The sequence below is a fragment of the Sciurus vulgaris genome (genome assembly GCF_902686455.1).
Source record: "Sciurus vulgaris genome assembly, chromosome: 1".
Taxonomy (NCBI): domain Eukaryota; kingdom Metazoa; phylum Chordata; class Mammalia; order Rodentia; family Sciuridae; genus Sciurus; species Sciurus vulgaris.
Window position 1 is genome coordinate 105,203,094 of NC_136461.1, and position 14,310 is coordinate 105,217,403.

The following is a 14,310-nucleotide window of genomic DNA, read 5'->3' on the forward strand; positions in this document are numbered from 1 at the left end:
TTCTGAAAAAAATTAACAAAAATATGGTACTATGTCTAGAAAGTACATCGAATAATAAAATTAAGCACTTGGACTACAGACTGCCCGTCCAGATTTGAATCTTGGCTCTGCCAATTATTATGAATCACTGTGCAATTTACTTAACCCCTATTGCAGTGTCCTCTTCTGTAAAATGGGTGAAGCAGTATCCCTGGCAGCAGTGCATGGAGTAAGAAAGAAGTAAGAGACTGCATGCAAAGCACTCAGGATGGTGATGGCTACACGAGAAATGCAAAAAGTCACCAGCTGCTGTCAGTGCCACTGCTGTTGTGACTGCTAGTCTCCCCAGTGACAAGCTCCGTACCAACCACCTACAAGGGGAAGCCTCTTCTGTAAAGAGTGCCATCAGCTGAATGCAGAAGGAATAACTTGTGATTACAAGGCTTCAGGAAATGTCCAACTCTTCCCATCCTGAGTGCTTTTAATAAGACACACTTACATTCAAATCCCAGCCTCCCCACTCACTGCTTATCTGACTTGGGCAAGTTAGAATCTCTCTGAGCCTCTGCTACTTCAGCTATCAAATAAGAATGTAAAACCTTCCGTCCACGCTTGCTGTGAAGATTCAGTGAGATAATACACACCAAGTGTTCGGTACTGTCTCCAGCACATAGTCAGCCCTCATGTACCTACACTTCTACATCCCCAAAATGAAAACACCAGTACCAACCAGCATATTTAGGGAAAAGAGGAGAAACAGGCATGAAGCTCTTTGGAAAATATTAAGTGCTAACTGTGTAAATATTTAATAAGGAGAGACAGCAACACTTAAGGGGATGCACTCTCCCTGGTGCCTTAGCCACTTTGGGAGTCATGAGGATCCTCAAGCTCCTACCTTTGCTCTTTCCAGCCTCCAGAGGGCCAGGAAAGTGAATTGCTGTGCACCTTTACAAAAGCCAAGGGCTCCCAACATTCCAAGCCCAGTGATGCTCAAAAGTCCCCTGGGACAACCACTGCTTGTCCTCACTGTACAGTGAAAATGCAAACAAAACCACCCTGACATACACAAGACTCAAGGATAGTCCTGAGAGCAGAGGCTGGGTCTCCTCACTCTCCAGCTACTTTTCTGTCAGGAAGCAATGATATAGTATAATGGAAAATGCAAATGTACACAAGTCAGAGGGAACTGGGCTCCAACCTCAGTTCAAGCCTCCATTCTGCCACGTAAGGAGGTGGTGGCTCCATCGAGTTTCCTAACCATTTGGTTTCCTCTCTAGCAAAATGGGAACACAGACATCCACATGATCAGCCTGTGGGATGAATTTAAAAAGAAAGTGTAAGTACAAGCACAGAGCCTGGCGCCCAAGTGAGACTTCATTCATTTCTGTCCCTTTCTACTTTTAGCACTTCTGTAAATTAATCAGAATCCAAATAATGAGAGCCTTCAATGAACCAACTCCATATTCATCCCTGAGGCACTCCAGTCTTACAGTCCAAGTCACAACAGAAATGAGCAAATTCCAGGGGCTTATTCAGAGAGGCAATGACAGGCAAGGTCTTGGGAGCCTCACCTCCACCTTCCACAGCTGCAGAACCATGTGATAGCCACTGCTGCTCAGAACGCAGACCTTGAGTGACAGGGAAGACAACAAAAGGCACAATCATGATCCCAATGCTCTCTTCATCAGGGCAGGGAAGTGGGGGCCTCAGATCTTCCACAACAAGGGCGTACATCAAATGTGTCCCCTTTAACCCACCATTAACCTGAAAAGGCACTTAAGAATGGCCTCTCCCCAGCCCTTCTCAGCCTAGCCTCAGGCTCTAATTGGCCCAGGAACATCTCATCATCTACACAACTCACTTGTTAAAAGTCTGGTGCAGAAGAGGTATCTGTAATGGCGTCAGAAGACGGGAAGAAAAAACACAGACATTACCATTATTTAACCTCACACTGCTGAAAACAACCCTGTGGCTATACAAAGTCATCCAGCAGACCAGGTAGGGCACTAATCATAGCTCTTTGTGGGTAGAAAAAAATAAAAATCCTTTTTTCCAAAGCATTTAAACCATCTTTGCAAAACGGTTGTGGCAGAAAGTCACAAAGAAGTCTTTGCAAAGGTCAACTCTCACAATTCAGTGTATGGGTGCCTGTTCTGTCCTGCATGTGGGCTGGAGAACAAGAGGGATGCAGGAGCCTATGGCCTGGGCTCCCTGCTCCACCAGCTTCTAACCTGGCAGGCAACCAGGAGGGACACAGGGAAAGCCCACAGAGCAGGACATACTGAACTACTCCACATTGATGGAGGGCCTGAGGTGATCAATGGCAGAAGCCCCCAGATGAGTGCCTCTTTATCTCTACTTTGAGAAGTCTCAGCCTCCACGGGAATAAGGAACTCAGCACACATGAAGAAGACCTGAGTTAAGGAAACATTACAGACATAAGACCCCACAACTTCAATCCTACCTCCACCACAGACCAGCTAGCTAGGAGACCTTAGGCTGATGTATCCTTCCCAAGGTTGTGAAATTCTCATAAAGTAACTGATGATTAGCACCTAGCATGAGGTAGATGCTCAAAAAGAGCCCACTCCCTTTCCTTTCCCCTCTGAGTTCCTTGTCTACAAACAGGAGACAATGATATCTTTTACATAATTGTTGCAAAGACTACAGGAGATGAGGTTAAGTAAAGAGACAGAGTTTTCCAGAAAACAACTTGCCTGAGGACTTCATAAAGGTCAATATCAGGATCCAAGATGGCGGACTAGAAGGAGGCTGCATTCCTTGTCGCTCCGTAACTCCAGTTTCAAGCACAGGATATCTGTTTCTTGGTGAGGCAGTTTTTGCTGCTTATGGATCCCCTGCTGTTTACCCTATTTGTCTGCTGTGATCACTGCAGTCTGCCAGCATATCGATGTGTTTTTTGAGTGCAGATGCTCACTGTCAGGCGCCTATCATCCGCCATTTGCCTGCCTCTCGCCTGTCCATCGCCTGCCCATCGCCTGCCTTACACCTATCCATCACCCAACGCATGAGGTTCACCTCCTGATCGTCTGACAACAGTCAGTAAACTGATCGCCAACCGCCAGTGGAGCACCACTTGCCTGTTGTTTCCTGGAAGTTCCCTGTTACAGTGCCTGCAGGTTTGATTACACATGGCTGACGCCATTTTGAGACAACAGCCAGGCCCCAGAGGACCCCTGGCCAGACAGACTGAGCCCCATCTCCAGGATCCCTCAGCCCGACCAATCACTCCCTGCCTCTGGGGCCCTCACATCGACTGACTGCTCCCTGCCGCCAGGACCCCAGACCAACTGATTGCGCCCTCTCACCGGGACCCCAGACCGATGGATTGCACCCAGCCTCCAGGATTCCGCAACCACACCAAACACACCCGACCTCCAGGACCCCTGACTGACCAACCACATTCCGCCTCCAAGACCTCCTGCTGACCACATCCACACCCTGAGCTGTAGTTCCCCATTTGCCAACACATTTTCAAGCCAGAGTGGCCATCTTGGATAATACTGGAAGCCGTAGCTCCGATCTTTTGGTGGGGCAAATCCCATCCTGAGATGCCTGCTGGAGACTTGAAGCTCATTGTCAGGTACCTCTCATGCATCAGGCTGTTGAACTCTAGGAGGTTTCATTACTATATGACTGTTATACTGTAGATTTTCTTTTTTCTCCTTATTGAAAACATTTAAGTTTTTATTTCTTTACTTTCCTTGCTCTCTTTTCCTTTTGTTTACCTGCTCCCTCAGAGTCTCTTTCTCCCTTTTTGCATGCTAACATCCAATTTCTTTTGATTACGCTCTCACCCTTTCTATTTTCTAGAACTTCTGTATAATATTTTCTTATCCTATTAACAGCCACATTCTACATCCCTCTGCATCCTCTTTGTCCTCCATTTGAAACTGCAGACCTTACTGCAAATCTGTTTGTTTTACTAAAGAAAATATTTGAACTCATTCTGTTTATTATGACAATTTTGTTATTGTCCTCATAGGGGCTATTTGGTCTAGGATTGCATAGTGTCTGAATTGGGCACTGCTAATATTGATCTCCCCTTAAAGAAAGGGTTTTAGAAACCTATAGGGCCACTGTAAGCCTGTAGGGGGAAATCTGCAATACCCCAGATCTGCACTGCTAGAGGGGAAGATACATGAACAACATGAAAAAACAAGGGGAAGAAAATGATCCAAACAAATCTAGATTCTATATTAATAGAATTCAATGACAGTATGTTAGAAGAAATATCAGAAAAGGACTTCAGATTATATATGATTAAGACGATTCGCGAAGCAAAGGATGAGATAAGAGAGCAAATGCAGGCAATGAATGATAATACCAATAAGCTGAAAGAGCACCTGCAGGAAGCAAAACATCATTTCAACAGAGATAGAGATTCTCAAAAAAAAAAAAAAAACAACCAAATGGAAATCCTTGAAATGAAGGAAACAATAAACCAAATAAAAAATGCATCACCAAAAGACTAGACCACTTGGAAGACAGAACCTCAGACAATGAAGACAAAATATTTAATCTTGAAAATAAAGTTGCCCACACAGAGAAGATGGTAAGAAATCATGAACAGAACCTCCAAGAACTATGGGACATCATGAAAAGACCAAATTTAAGAATTATTGGGATTGAGGAAGGCACAGAGATACAAACCAAAGGAATGAACAACTTATTCAATGAAATAATATCAGAAAATTTCCCAAACCTGAAAAATGAAATGGAAAATCAACTACAAGAGGCTTACAGAACACCAAATGCACAAAATCATAACAGATTCACAAGGCACATTATAATGAAAATGCCTAACATTGAAAATAAAGATAGGATTTTGAAGGCCGCGAGAGAAAAGCATCAGATTACATATAGGGGGAGACCAATACAGATAGCAGCCAACTTCTCAACCCAGACTCTAAAAGCTAGAAGGGCCTGGAACAACATATTTCAAGCTCTGAAAGAACATGGTTGCCAACCAAGAATCCTATACCCAGCAAAACTTACCTTCAGATTTGAAGATGAAATAAAATCCTTCCATGATAAACAAAAGTTAAAAGAATTTACAAATAGAAAGCCTGCATTACAGAATGTTCTCAACAAAATATTCCATGAGGAGGAAATGAAAAACAACAATGGAGGTCAGCAAAGGGAGGATCTACCTTAGAGAAACCACTCAAAGGAGAAATCAAGCCAACTTAAAAACCAAAAATAAGCCAAATGACTGGGAATACAAATCATATCTCAATAATAACCCTGAACGTTAATGGCCTAAACACATCAATCAAAAAGCGACTAGCAGAATGGATTAAAAAGAAAGACCCAACAATATGCTGCCTGCAAGAGACTCATCTCATAGAAAAAGACATCCACAGACTAAAGGTGAAAGGATGGGAAAAAACCTACCACGCACATGGACTCAGTAAAAAAAATGGGGGTTTCCATCCTTATATCAGATAAAGTGGACTTCAAGCCAAAGTTAGTCAGAAGGGATAAAGAAGGACATTTCATACTGCTTAAGGGAACCATAAATCAGGAAGACATAATGATAGTAAATATTTATGCCCCAAACAATGGTACATCCCTGTACAAAAACAAATCCTTCTCAATTTCAGGAATCACATAGACCACAACACAATAATTCGGGGTGACTTTAACACACCACTTTCACCACTAGATAGATCTTCCAAACAAAAACCAACTAAAGAAACCATAGAACTCAGTAACACAATAAATAACTTAGACTTAATAGACATATATAGAATATTCCATCCATCAACGAGCAGATTCACTTTCTTCTCAGCAGCACATGGAACCTTCTCGAAAACAGACCATGTGTTATGCCACAAAGCAGCCCTTAGGAAATGCAAAAAAATAGAGATACTGCCTTGTGTTCTATCAGATCATAATGGAATGAGAGTAGAAATCAATGATGAAATAAAAAAGGGAAATTAACACCTGGAGACTAAATAATATGCTATTGAATGAAACATGGGTAACAGAAAACATCAGGGAGGAGATAAATTCTTAGAGGTCAATGAGAATGACGATACAACATATCAAAATTTCTGGGACACTATGAAAGCGACATTAAGAGGAAAATTCATTGCATGGAGCGCATTCCAGAAAAGAATGAAAAGTCAACAACTAAATGACCTAACATTACAGCTCAAAGCCCTAGAAAAAGAAGAACAGAATAACAGCAAAAGTAGTAGAAGACAGGAGATAATTAAAATCAGAGCGGAAATCAATGAAATTGAAACAAAAGAAACAATTCAAAAAATTGACAAAACAAAAAGTTGGTTCTTTGAGAAAGTAAACAAAATAGACAAACCCTTAGCCACTCCAACAAAGAGAAGGAGAGAGAAAACTCAAATTACTAAAATTCGTGATGAAAAAGGAAATATCACGACAGACACCACTGAGATACAGAACATAATAAGAAGCTACTTTGAAAATCTGTATTCCAACAAAATAGAAACTACTGAAGACATTGACAAATTTCTAGAGACATATGCTCCTCCCAAACTGAACCAGGAGGACATACACGATTTAAACAGATCAATATCAAGCAATGAAATAGAAGAAGCCATTAAAAATCTACCATCCAAGAAAAGCCCAGGACCAGACAGATTCTCGGCTGAGTTCTGTAAGACCTTCAAAAAAGAACTCATTCCAACACTTCTCAAAGTATTCCAGGAAATAGAAAAGGAGGGTACCCTACCGAACTCATTCTATGAAGCTAATATCACCCTCATACCCAAACCAGGAAAAGACACATCAAGGAAGGAAAATTTAGGACCAATATCCTTGATGAATATAGATGCAAAGATCCTTAACAAAATATTGGCAAACCATATCCAAGAACATATTAAGAAAATCGTGCACCACGATCAAGTGGGGTTCATCCCTGGAATGCAAGGATGGTTTAACATCCGTAAATCAATAAACGTAATCCATCATGTCAACAGACTTAAGGATAAGAATCATATGGTTATTTTAATTGACGCAGAAAAAGCGTTCGACAAAATACAACACCCCTTCATGCTAAAAACACTAGAAAAAATAGGGATAGTAGGAACATACCTGAACATTGTAAAGGCTATTTATGCTAAGCCCATGGCCAACATCATTCTTAATGGAGAAAAACTGAATCCATTCCCTTTAAAAATGGGAACAAGACAGGGATGTCCTCTTTCACCACTTCTATTCAACATTGTCCTCGAAACTCTAGCTACAGCAATTAGGCAAACTAAAGGAATTAAAGGGATATGTGATTCTATATACTTAGAATCCAAAAACCTCCTCCAGAAAACTTCTAGACCTCATCAATGAATTCAGCAAAATAGCAGGCTATAAAACCAACACGCATAAATCTAATGCATTTTTATATGCAAGCGACGAAACAGCTGAAAGGGAAATGAGGAAAACTACTCCATTTGCAATAGCCTCAAAAAAAATAAAATACTTGGGAATCAATCTAACCAAAGAGGTAAAATATCTTTACAATGAAAACTACAAAACATTGAAGAAAGACACTGAGGAAGACCTTAGAAGATGGGAAGATCTCCCATGTTCTTGGATAGGTAGAATTAATATTGTCAAAATGGCCATACTACCAAAAGTGCTATACAGATTCAATATAATTCCAATTAAAATCCCAATGATGTACCTCACAGAAATAGAGCAAGCAATCATGAAATTCATCTGGAAGAATAAGAAACCCAGAATAGCTAAAGCAATCCTTAGCAGGAAGAATGAAACAGGGGGTATGGCAATACCAGAACTTCAACTATACTACAAAGCAATAGTAACAAAATCGGCATGGTATTGGCACCAAAACAGACAGGAAGATCAATGGTACAGAACAGAGGACACGGACACAAACCCAAATAAATACAATTTTCTCATATTAGACAACAGTGCCAAAAATATGCAATGGAGAAAAGATAGCTTCTTCAACAAATGGTGCTGGGAAAACTGGAAATCCATATGCAACAGAATGAAACTAAACCCGTATCTCTCACTCTGCACAAAAATCAACTCATAATGGATGAAGGACCTTGAAATCAGACCAGAGACCCTGCATCTTATAGAAGAAAAAGTAGGTCCAAATCTTCACCTTGTTGGCTTAGGATCAGACTTCCTTAACAGGACTCCCACAGCACAAGAAATAAAAGCAAGAATCAATAAGTGGAATAGATTCAAGCTAAACAGCTTTCTCTCAGCAAAGGAAACTATCAGCAATGCGAAGAGAGAGCCTACAGAGTGGGAGAATATCTTCGCCACTCATACTTCATAGAGCACTGATTTCTAGAATTTATAAAGAACTCAAAAAACTCTACACCAAGAATACAAATAACCGAATCGACAAATGGGCTAAGGAAATGAACAGACACTTCACAGAAGAAGATCTACAAGCAATCAACAAACATATGAAAAAATGTTCACCATCTTTAGTAATACAAGAAATGCAAATCAAAACTACACTAAGAGTCCATCTCACCCCAATTAGAATGGGGATTATAAAGAATACAAGCAGTAATAGGTGTTGGAGAGGATGTGGGGGGAAGGGTACACTCATACATTGCTGGTGGGGCTGCAAATTAGTGCAGCCACTCTGGAAAGCAGTGTGGAGATTCCTTAGAAAACTTGGAATGGATGTACCATTTGACCTAGCTATCCCACTCCTCGGCCTATACCCAAAGGACTTAAAACCAGCATACTACAGAGATACAGCCACATCATTGTTCATAGCTGCTCAATTCACAATAGCCAGACTGTGGAACCAACCTAGATGTCTTTCAATTGATGAATGGTTAAAGAAACTATGGTATATGTATACAATGGAATATTACTCAGCTATAAAGAATGATAGAATTATGGCATTTGCAGGCAAATGGATGAAATTGGAGAATATCATGCTAAGTGAGATAAGCCAATCTCAAAAAACCAAAGGAAGAATGATCTCACTGATAAGCGGATGATGACACATAATGGGGGGTGGCAGCGGGGCAAGAATGGACTGTATAGAGGGAAAAGAGGGGTGGGAGGGGTGGGGGGGAAGGAAAAAATAACAGAATGAATCAAACATCATTACCCTATGTAAATGTATGATTATGCAAATGGTATGCTGTTACTCCATGTACAAACAGAAACAACATGTATCCCATTTGTTTACAATAAAAATAAATTAAAATAAAAAACAATTTTAAAAAAGGTCAGTTATCATAACACAAACACAGAGAGGAAGGGGAATTGATCCAGATTAAGAGTCTAAAGAGACAAGACAACTAAATGTGATGCATGCTCCCTAACTGAATCTCTGACTTCAATCCTTTGAAATCACACACACACACACACACACACACACACACACACACACACACACACACACGCCCTAGAAAGGGAAATACTTGGACAACTGGAGAAAGTAGGTAATGGGTTCACACTAATGCTGAATACCCAGAACGTGGCAGTGGTGTGGTGGGGTGGGACAAGGTACTATTCTTAGAGTTACACAACGGAGTAATCAAGGGACATGTCCTGATGTCCACAATTACTCTCTCAAGTGGTTCAGAAACAACAAAAATATACTAAGGAGAACACAAATGTGGTGAGACATTAACCACAGGCCATCAAGGAAAGAGAAAATAAGGGTTCATGGTACAAATTCTTGCAACTTCTTATTGACTTGAAATTTCTCAGAGCTGGGAAACAGAAGCTATGGTAGAGCTCAACACACACAATCGTTTCCTCCTCACATGCATCCTATGTCATGAAAGCTCATGTCCTCCAATCTCATATTGTTAATTTTCCTCTTTTTTTTTTTTTTTTTTTTCGGGTCTTGGGATCAAACCCAGGGCCTTGTGCTTGGGAGGCAAGCACTCTACCAACTGAGCTATCTCCCAGCCCATTGTTAACTTTCTTATGCAAATGTGAATAAAATACAGGACCAATGTAACTCCACGTCTTCACAACCAGAAGAATGGGAAGTTATACTCCATGTATGTATGATATGTCGAAATACACTCCACTGTCATGTGTAACTACAAAGAACAAATTAAAAAATAATAATTTGTTTTCCAAGAAAAAAAAAAAAAAAACTCTTATGTGGTGTAAGCACATGGGCGCACATCCCACAGGTCCTGCAGCAGGGAGATCCGGGGCGGCGGCACCCACCTGGCTGCAGCACGCGGATCTCTAGCAGGTTGGAGGTCCTCTCCGCCAGCCGCGTCCACGTGTTGTTGTAGTTCCTCCTCCACAGTTCAGCCACACACTGGTACTTGCCCGCCTCTGTGTCACTGGCCCGGCTAATGCTCAGGCGGACGTTGTTGCTGGACTCGGCCTTCTCGATGGCAGTCCGGGTTCGGAAGCTGGAGGACCTGTCCCCCCACTGGACCCCTCCATCCCGTGTGAAGGTCACCAGGTCATGGAACTCAACAGTGCCCACTGGCTGGAATCGCCACGTCACTGACACGGGGACCCGGGCTGGGTAGTGGGGTTTGATGATACACTGCAAGTCAAAAGAGTCGCTGTAGGTCACCCCTGGTGTTCGGGAGATGGCTGTGACTGCAAAGCCTGTTTCTGGAGAGAGAACAGCGAATCAGCCAGAGGACGCACTTGGTTTTCCCGGGGCAGGACCTCAGCAATGGGGCTCCTGGCAAAGCCAGCAGAACAGTCAAGGCTCACCAGCTTTCTTTGGAACAATCTTTTCACATGAAGGCTTATATTACTTTATATCATAATGAGGCACAAACTGACAGTTTGCAAGACCCCACAGAAAGAGGCCCAGGCAATTCCTGAAGCAGCTCTAGCCCAAATATTTTCAGGAAACCCTCATGTGGATTTGCATTAGACCTTCCCCTAGAGTTGGATGCTACTGTCCGCTTGGGGGCTGATTCCACATAACCAGGGTCATTCCTTGAAATTCCAGAATTCCGTGCAAAAACAGGAGAAAAAAGCTCACTGGCAAGGAGTATACACCCACCCACTCAGACACCATTCTCTGGCTTCCTAGTGCATGGGTGCTCTGGAAGGGAGGCAGATGGAGGCCCCCAGCTCCTTCTCCACTTCTCCTACAAAAGCCAGGGGTGGGGAGACAGTAAGGGATGCCTCACAAGAAGGTCAGCAGATGGTGACCTCGGGTGAGGTGGGAACAATGGTCCTAAATTCAGGGTTTGCAGTTTCAGTGAGTGGTGAGTCTGGATATTGCGTACTAAATGAGGGCGCATCACCAATCCCTAACAGTCACTCCTCAATCAAGCTCTTCAGAGTCCCTTCAGTTTGGAAGTACCAGTTCATGTTAGTACACCATTATCACAACACTAACAGCAGCCAGGACGTATTGAGCACCATTTATGTGCCAGGCACTGTGCCAAAAGCTTTGCTCACACATTTCACTAAACTGACCTTGTAGGACAGGTAGGTTTAGTGTCCCCCTTTGTAGGGCACAGTGAAGTTCAACCACCAGTAAATGGCACAGTTAGGCTACAGACCCGAAATGTACTGATTTCTGGGGCTTTTTGAGGTTGCTTTATCCATGGGAAGCATAACACTGCAGTTAAATGAACAAATTCTGGAGCCAGCTGTCTGACTGTGACACCTTCCTGCTGTGCTACATTAAATGAGTTACAACTCCTCTCTGCCTGTTTCCTCATAGGTAAAATGGGTTTTGTGAAGATTAAATGAATATTTGTAAAATACGTGGATAGTCCCTGACACAGGGTATATATTTTGTTAAATATGTATTGTGTTCAAGAAACAAAACAGACCCAAAGTAAAGTACTTTGAAATCTGTAGGCAAAAGAGGACTCACAGAACAAACCTTCTGGCTTTCAATGGAAAACTGTCAGTGAATAAGTAGACAAAATTTGCTGAGAACTCTGGATCTTCAATTTGGATTTCATACTATACATTCTTTAAAAAAAAAAGACGGAAGACTTAAACACTAAGTGGCTGTAACAGTCACTTGCACACCTGTGTGTAGCATGCTATCACACAAGTGATGTAGAACAGAACCTTGGGGGACAGGATTTGCTTGGGGCACCATGGTCACAGACCACGGTGCCACAGCAACCCAGCTGCCCCGCCTGAGCAGTCACGGAGGCCTGCAGGTGTGGGGAAGATGTCCTGCCTAGGACCTCATCCACATGCTTTGCTGCTGTCACCTCCCTACTGAGCAGATCCATACCTAATTGTACCAATGTGAAAATCTGTGTGTGTGTCATTGCTTATTTTAGACTAAAAAGACAGCCTTAGTCCAGGGTTCCCTCCCACTCTTTCCAGATCCACCCCTTCGGTCTGCCCTGTGGCTTTTTAGCCAGAGGCATCCTGTAGGAGCGTGGCAGGTGAGCACAGCTAGCCCCGAAGACCAGTGCAGGCTGCTTTGTATGTCCTGGTTGCAGGAACGGTCGGACATGTGGTGAGTTTGAAATCACTCTGGGCATAACCTGATAACACAAAATTACTTCTAGAGAAACAATCCTAGCTCCAAACACTCCTTGGACATACTTAACCTCCCAGGACAGGGGAAAAAACCCACCAGTATGGATGCCTGAAGCCTTCCCCAAAGTTCTACCTCCAAGGGTTCACACTAGTGCTGAGCCCGGGGATGGAAATGATTAGGAAACAGTCACTAGAGGAAGTTTTCGGAGGTCCACCTTTGGGATTAAGCTTTTTGAAAACAAATTTAATCCTAATCTCAAGGGATGACAAAATGCAGGACTTGGTGTCAGGCTTATCCACTGGGGATGCTCTTTACTGGGTGTTCTAACAGTGCCACCAACCCTACATGTGCGAAGGTAGTGACATGGTCCCCAGAGTGGGACGTAAAGTTGCTGAGGATAACCGAGGCCAGCTTCCTGGTAAACAGAAGAAGTGCCATGCCACGTTATCTTCCCAGCAGAGGAGCAGGCTGGCCTTTTAAAATTTAATATGCTGATTGGATTTGACAAATAAAAGTTGACAGAGCCTTTTAACTACCCCATGAGAAGCAAATCTAATATTCTTTGGTTTTAGCAAATCTCAAGGTATCTTTTTATGCAATGAGGAAATGGCTTTCTTAAGTAGGGGCCTTATAGAGGAATAGATAAAAACACAGACCTTGAAAAATATGAAGAGAGAATTCCTGGTTTCCTGGGGTCAGACTGTGAATTGGTCATTGAAAAGCTGCAAACTTGGGCAAATTAGACTTAGTCTCTATTTCCTTGTAAAATGAACATGTCTATCTTTGGCTAGGAGAGGATTCAGTGGGACAATTAAACTTAAATGCCTAGACTCCACTATATACAGAGTAAATGCCAAATAAATGGCAACCCTGGATTTTCTACCCTGTCTGCTGCTTTGAGGAGGGCTGCACCATGGACAGTGAGCAGGGACCGTGGCAGGCAGGAGAGAGATGCTGTCATACTTGATTGCTCCTCTTCTTCTCTCCGAGGTCAGTCCAGGCAGTGGCCATGTTCCTGCTAGGCAGTGACACTAACCTGGCTAGAATACTGATAACACCCTCCCCACCACCCAGTCCCAGGAGGGATAACCCTCCCAGCAACTGTGAGTCATAGGCACTCCACCATCCATTGCTGGTTCTTTCAACCCCGCCGCTACTGCCTGGAAGACTCCTTTCAATCAAGTACTTTTGAAGTGCCATTATCTCCTAGGGGAACTTTGGGCTGATAAAAGTCTAGGTAAAGTGCTGAACAGGGGAGCGGCCTCCACAACCGCCCCACCCCTCACTTACCGAGAGCAGTGATGGAGACGAGAGTGCTGGCTCGGCGCTCCCCCACGATCTGCCACTCGCCATCCACTGCCCGCACCCATTCAGTCACGTGGCATTCATATTGGCCCTCGTCCTCCTTCCTGCTGTGGAAGATGCCCAGGCTGAAGGAGTTGGGCTGCACCTGCTCCATCTGGATACCCCCAAAGCTGCTGCGCTCCCAGTAGGATGAGCCTGGCTGCATGGTACCATCCCGGTCTAGCCACATGATGTTGCTGCGGCGGTTCTGCCTGTCCACGAGCTGCCAGATGACAGAGAAGCGGCCTTGCAGCCTGCCCGCTGTGCGGACACTGCAGGAGAAGTGCAGGTCCTCACCCTCAAGGACGATGCTGGCGTTGCTGGCCACCTCCACGGAGATGCTGCTCTCTGGGGAGAGGAGAGAGTGCCACACTGGGGGCTTTATGGTCTCCATGGTGCCCTCCCCACAGATGCCACAGGAGGAAAGGTGCAAATGCAATCATGTTTGGTGATAGAGAATAAAAAGTACTGTCACACTTGCTGCTACATGATCTGGCTGTTTCTGGGTGCTCCCTGTGACTCTGGAT

The 14,310-nt window shown here is 43.4% G+C and overlaps 1 protein-coding gene across 2 annotated transcripts in view; it reads right to left on the reverse strand.

Annotated features, from left to right (window-relative positions):
- Positions 1 to 14,310, reverse strand: part of IGSF3 (immunoglobulin superfamily member 3) — a 96,193-nt gene that overhangs the window by 20,597 nt on the left and 61,286 nt on the right. For both annotated transcript variants that reach the window (XM_079117173.1, XM_079117172.1), the window contains 2 exons: positions 13,730 to 14,131; positions 10,174 to 10,578 (listed from right to left, as the gene is read on the reverse strand). In XM_079117173.1, the coding sequence (XP_078973299.1) occupies positions 10,174 to 10,578; positions 13,730 to 14,131 (807 nt within the window). The remainder of the gene's footprint in view (positions 1 to 10,173; positions 10,579 to 13,729; positions 14,132 to 14,310) is intronic.